Consider the following 6,000-nt stretch of genomic DNA (forward strand, 5'->3'; position numbering starts at 1 on the left):
GTTTGCAAATACACACATACAGTATGTTATGTTCTATTCTTACCACAGTCTGAATGAGTCTCATTAAAATGTCATCTCACCTCTTTCTTCTTTTTTTCCTCCTCCTTTCTCTTTTTTTCCTCTCTGATTTGTGCAAGGCGCTGTTTCTTGCGCTCAAGTTCGGCTTTTAGGTCACTCTTATCAGCCATTTTGTCCTGCGACACAATAATTACACCACAGACCCACAGTTTTGCACATCTGTCCCGGTGTAAGCAGGGCGTATGGAGACTACAGTAGGTAGAACTATTTTTAGACTCTTTGTTCAGTAAAGGCAATTGTTAAACATTCACTGCTGCAGTGAAAATCAAAGTTACAATTAGGAACATTTGTGTTTTATCCTTGTAATATAATAAAATCATGATGAAAAATGTATTATAAATATTTATGAGGCATTTGAAACCTAGTTTGATCCTCTAATACAGCAAAAAAAAAAAAAAAAATACTATTGTTTATAGGGTGTGGCCTATACTAGGACCCATGAATAATATTTCTTAATATCATTTTTTATTAAATCACAAATTAAGCCTTTTAACTAATCATTAACTTAACTAATGATAAATGCATAAATGTGATGAAATGGAGTGGTAATAAAAACAAAACAATATCAAATTGTGGGGGGATTTTTTTTATTATTATTAAAGCTTAATTAAAACTCCATAAATGGCATAAAACAAAATGGAAATGCATTAGGGGGACATACATAAAATAATTTTTAAAAAATAAAAACACATACATTTTTAATGCAAATTTTCATGCAAACGTCACATTTATGATGAGGACAAGTGCTATACATAAGGTTGGTATACATAATGCTACATTAGGTTGAATATCATGTATCGCTAATTTTGCTGTTATGACACAAGCAGATTCGATTACTGAGACTTACAGAATAAACAATTATTGAAAATCCAGTTATACTTCACAGATATAATGATACATTTGGACATACAAATGATGTCAGCGTGGCTACTGCTAACAGTGGGTACCAAAAGAAGCACAATGACGTCATAACTCATATGCTATTATGAAGTCATCAAGCATAAAGCATGAAACACAGCGCGCCGTTACAACAAAATGCACGTATGAAACCTCACAGATATGTGAGGATGAGAAACATGCACCCGGTGTGTGTGACACTTCCTACCTGCTCCCAGTGTGGATGCTGCTGTCCACTGTAAATATGCTGTATCACTGCTGATGTACACAATCTGCCACCCGCTTTAATACGGCCCTTGATTTAAAACATGTCTGAGATTATACGATGCGACCATTTAGAAATTCAGCGAAGCTATTGGCAAAATTGAAGGCTAATGGCCTACATTTTTCACAGGAGGCAGATGCTCAAACACCGCCTTGCAACCTCGAGATGACTAAAAGATCCCACCTCGCTCTCCCCTTCCAAACGCTGTCAATATAGAAATAAATTAATACACGACAACAGTGCCACCCAGCGGATATTATATTGCATTGACGACGTACAAATGTAAACATTGGGTTCTTAAAGGGTTAGTTCACCCAAAAATTAAAATTCTGTCATTAATTACTCACCCTCGTGCCGTTTTACACCCGTAAGACCTTCACTAATCTTCAGAACACAAATTAAGATATATTTTTTTTTAATCCGATGGCCTGCATATAATGACATTTCCTCTCTCAAGATCCATTAAAGGTACTAAAACATATTTAAATCAGTTCATGTGAGTACAGTTGTTCTATATTAATATTCTAAAGCCACGAAAATATTTTTTTGGTGCAGCAAAACAAAATAACGATTATATAGTGATGGCCGATTTCAAAACACACGCTTATGAATCAGCGGTTCTGAGCGCCAAAGTCACGTGATTTCAGCAGTTTAGCGGTTTGACACGCGATTCGAATCATGATTCGACACACTGATTCGAATCTTCCTGAATCTGAATCTTCCTGAACCAGTGTTTTGAAATCGGCCATAAGTCGTTATTTTGTTTGTTTTTTTGGCGCACCAAAAATATTGTCGTTGCTTTATAATATTAATATTGAACCACTGTACTCATATGAACTGATTTAAACATGTTTTAGTACATTTGAGAGGAAATGTCATTGCTGGCTATATGGAGGCCTCACTGAGCCATCGGATTTCATCAAAATATCTTCAATTTTGTGTTCTGAAGATTAATAAAGGTTTTACGGGTGTGGAACGGCATGAGGGTGAGTAATAAATGACATTATTTTCATTTTTGGGTGAACTAACCCTTTAAACCAGGTTAACCAAGAACCAATAAGCACAATCTAACCTTGCTGAGAATAAATCCCCAGCTTGAACCAGCCTAATATGCTTTACTGGTCTTTTCATGTGTTAGTAGCATATGGTTTAGTTAAGTTTCTCACCAGCTAGTTTAAAAAGTGCCAAAACCCCTTTAAAGGTAGGGTAGGCAATTTGTGAAACGGGGTGTGCCTCATACGTCCTGAAAAGTGAAGCTGCGGGTTCTTCGATCGCCCCCTGGTGATTGGATGCAGTACAGGTCATAATCCTCGCCCTCTCAGTGCAGACGAATGAGACTTAAGTCAAAACATAAAAATAAATTTTGCTTCAAATAAAATTTTCCGAAAGATGGTTTTGGTCATTTGAGGTAGTTATTACCATGCTGATATATATTCAATTGTTCGTTTTTGTGATAAGTTTGATTTTAACTAGCAATTTGGTGCTATAGAAATGGGGTGTGTCGTCATGATTCACAGTTGATTGACATTTTGTCTGAGGACTGTCAGAGCTTCGAGGAGAGATTGAAGATATATAACTAACTATTAATTTTCGATTTCTGTGTTATTTCACATCGGCAAAAGAAGTTGTTCAGCAGTAAACTGTACAAACCGACCTACAGGATCTGACGGATATCTGTATTTTTCTCGGTAATGTTAAATGTGGGCTTTATAAGCTAATTAATAAATGTTATTAGTTAAGATAACACACCTAATGTTAATCATGTTGGGAGAAAGCAGGTGATCATTATCTGGCAGTTACTAATTATTTTTATGGGTATAAAATAATAATTAGCAGGCTAAAACTAATGATAGCCTACTCTAATTACAGCAATCAATCTCTTGTAATGTTAGTTTAACTTTATTTAAAATGGCACGACCGTTTATGACATTTTAGAGTTGTTTCTAGTGGCATATTATATAGAGTTTATCTACTGAATTTGCTGTTTCAAAAATATTATTGCTCTAGAAACAGAATAGCCTATTATTTTATGGGTAGAATTTTAAATTGTGTATAATTTATTTAGCCTATTTAAAATAAATCAATGATGACGCAGTTGTCTGGGCGGAAGTTTGATACCGCGACTCCGCCTCCGGGCTCCACTGACGATTCCTTCTGCGCATGCCCAGGCACCAAACTTTTTTTTTTTTTTTGACGTTTTTGCGTAACGTTTTGGATTCAGTTCATTACAATGGAAGGTAGCGCCATCGCAGCGTCCATCTTTTTTTACAGTCCATGGTTGAAACGCTCTTCACATCGTGATTGCAATCGATAATAGAAATGGTCTAAATATTATAACGTTCATATCTTGTGTGGAAGTCTCAGGACAAAAAAATGTTCATCCAATCATTGCATTCGGTCCCAATACAATGATGTGATGTCCTACCTGCCTGTCAACATAGGGTACAACTGGGCTAAAGGCCCCGCGGGGCAAAAGGCGCCTTTGATTTTATTTTTCTGTAAACCACTAGATGGCACAAAAACTTGCCGCAGCACTACCCTAAATATCCGCTTTTCAAGACACACGTGCACACGTTGTCTGATCTTTGATACGATCGCGGGCAGCAACGCAAAGTTTATTCTGAGGTAGTTTGATCTAATATTTGATGTTTTTTAAAATGTTGTTGACTTAAGTAGCAAATAAGAATCCATTCAATTAATGTTTGTATTTTCAGACAAAGGTCTTCTTAATGATTTTCATTTAATGGTTTTGTTCAAGGTAAATCAAGCAACACTTTTTCAACAACAGGTGAATATGTAAAAGTATGGTATTTGGGGTAAAAAGCGCCCCTGCTGTTGGGGCAAAAGGCACAATAATTAACATGGTAATGAATAGCTGGCTAACTTTTCCATTTCTTGACATGGTTAGATTCACATAGAAAATATCATATATCAAATTGGGTATCCATCTTAGAGATAATACCCATATTTATGAAACAATCATATTTTAAAATATATTAATCATATCATAATAACATATAATTTATTGTTACTACTGTAAATCTATATTAAATAGGCTATTATGGGATCTCCTTCAATGCTTTCAGAATCTTTACTTTTTAAAATAATTTAAAATAAAAATGAATTATTTTATTTATCAAAATAAACAGAAAATAGTACAAACTTTGCTAAAGTGATTCTTTTGAACAAGTATTAACCGAGTCATTATTAAAAACATATTATTTTAGCTAAAGTATTTTTATGAATACTGTGTGCCTTTTACCCCCTTACCACCTCATACATTTATAATAATTTTTAAACAAAATTAACCACTTTATGATTTTTTTTTTCACAGAAAATGTTGCTCCATCAATGTTCAATACAAACATATATTTTCCTGCAATCATATACGTCTTTGAGTCTCAAAGTTTGAGAGTAGTGAAAAGCACATTTTTCTTAAGGTGTGCCTTTAGCCCCGTTGTATTTCCATACCTCCACGCACCCTTCTGATAGACACAGTCACCGGGCACCGTAAACAAACAGCAGCCACCTTTTACGGTTTCTCCTGAACCAAAACAATGAGCTTTCATAAGCATAATTATGAGATGGAAACCTGTGACGTTCTACCCGGAGCTGTTCATGTCCTCAGACACTGATTTGTTTATTTGTCAACAGTATCAATGCCGAAATGAATCTGCAGCAGTCAGGTGGTACAAGTAAAGCCCAGAACACACCAAGCCAACGCCGATGAACTAGTGGTGACGAAAGCAGACTGTGGGGTTGGCTCACGTCGGCAGCGACTGGGTCCAAAGTTGCCCTGACACACCAAACCAACGCTCAACACCTGACAGCCAAGTAGCACGTCCGTTCTGCACCTGTGTAAGAAGAAATGCCTTTCCGTCCCAGCAGGTGGCAGTACCTGAACAGCCAATTAGTATGATCAGATGGCCCGACTGACCAACAAGCTCTGACGCCGATTAAAAAAAAAAAGCAGACGAGGACCAACTTTAGCCAACGGTGCGGAACACTCTGAGAAAACTTAGTCGGCCGACCGCCAGCTTGGTGTGGGCTTAAGAGCTCTTTAAGTTGTTTTCGTTCATTATTATTGTAATGTTATGTGCTTTGAGACATGAGGTAATTTAACGCCCTCTCTTGTGACGCTTTGCAGACGCTGCTGTGCGTGTTCATGTGTTTTGGAGAGCCCTCTTAAGGGTGGGTAGGATCTCATGCCTTTAAAGCTAACTTGCTATTGCTAGCCATTCCGAAATTGCCTACCCTACCTTAAAACCCAGAATGAGAGAACATCTAACGCGCATGTGTAACAGACATAGGCTAGTAAGAGCTGTGCATGTAAACCTCACTCCCCTGATCTCAAAAGGGGCTCTAGCAACTGATGCTAGAGATTGCAGTATTTAGCCTCCTTGTTAGAGTGCCTGCCTCCCATGTAGCGGACCCGGGTTCGAGTCCCACTTAGAACAGGCAGTTCGAATAGGAGGGGTTACACATGGGTAGTTTTAGAGTGTATTTTAAGAAAATAAATGAATTCAAACTTGTATTTAAAAAACAACAACATAATAAATATGCAAGCAACAAATAAACATTGCAGTAATGGTTAACTTTATTTAACAAAGTGATGTTTTGGACATTTACTGTAGATCAGTTTAGCTAAATCACATCCTACAACCATATGAAATCTGAACATGAAAACACAGTGTTCGTTTCAATCGTTATACACCACTAGATGGAGCCATAGTCCAAATGAGCAAGGCAGTTTATTATTT

The 6,000-nt window shown here is 36.8% G+C and overlaps 1 protein-coding gene across 5 annotated transcripts in view; it reads right to left on the minus strand.

Annotated features, from left to right (window-relative positions):
• dync1i1a (dynein cytoplasmic 1 intermediate chain 1a) overlaps nucleotides 1-188 on the minus strand; it is an 84,945-nt gene extending 84,757 nt beyond the window's left edge. For all 5 annotated transcript variants that reach the window (XM_067411277.1, XM_067411275.1, XM_067411276.1 and 2 more), the window contains exon 1: nucleotides 81-188. In XM_067411277.1, coding sequence (XP_067267378.1) covers nucleotides 81-188 — 108 coding nt within the window. The remainder of the gene's footprint in view (nucleotides 1-80) is intronic.
• Nucleotides 189-6,000: the final 5,812 nt, after the last annotated feature.

The sequence above is a fragment of the Chanodichthys erythropterus genome, chromosome 15 (genome assembly GCF_024489055.1).
Source record: "Chanodichthys erythropterus isolate Z2021 chromosome 15, ASM2448905v1, whole genome shotgun sequence".
NCBI lineage: Eukaryota > Metazoa > Chordata > Actinopteri > Cypriniformes > Xenocyprididae > Chanodichthys > Chanodichthys erythropterus.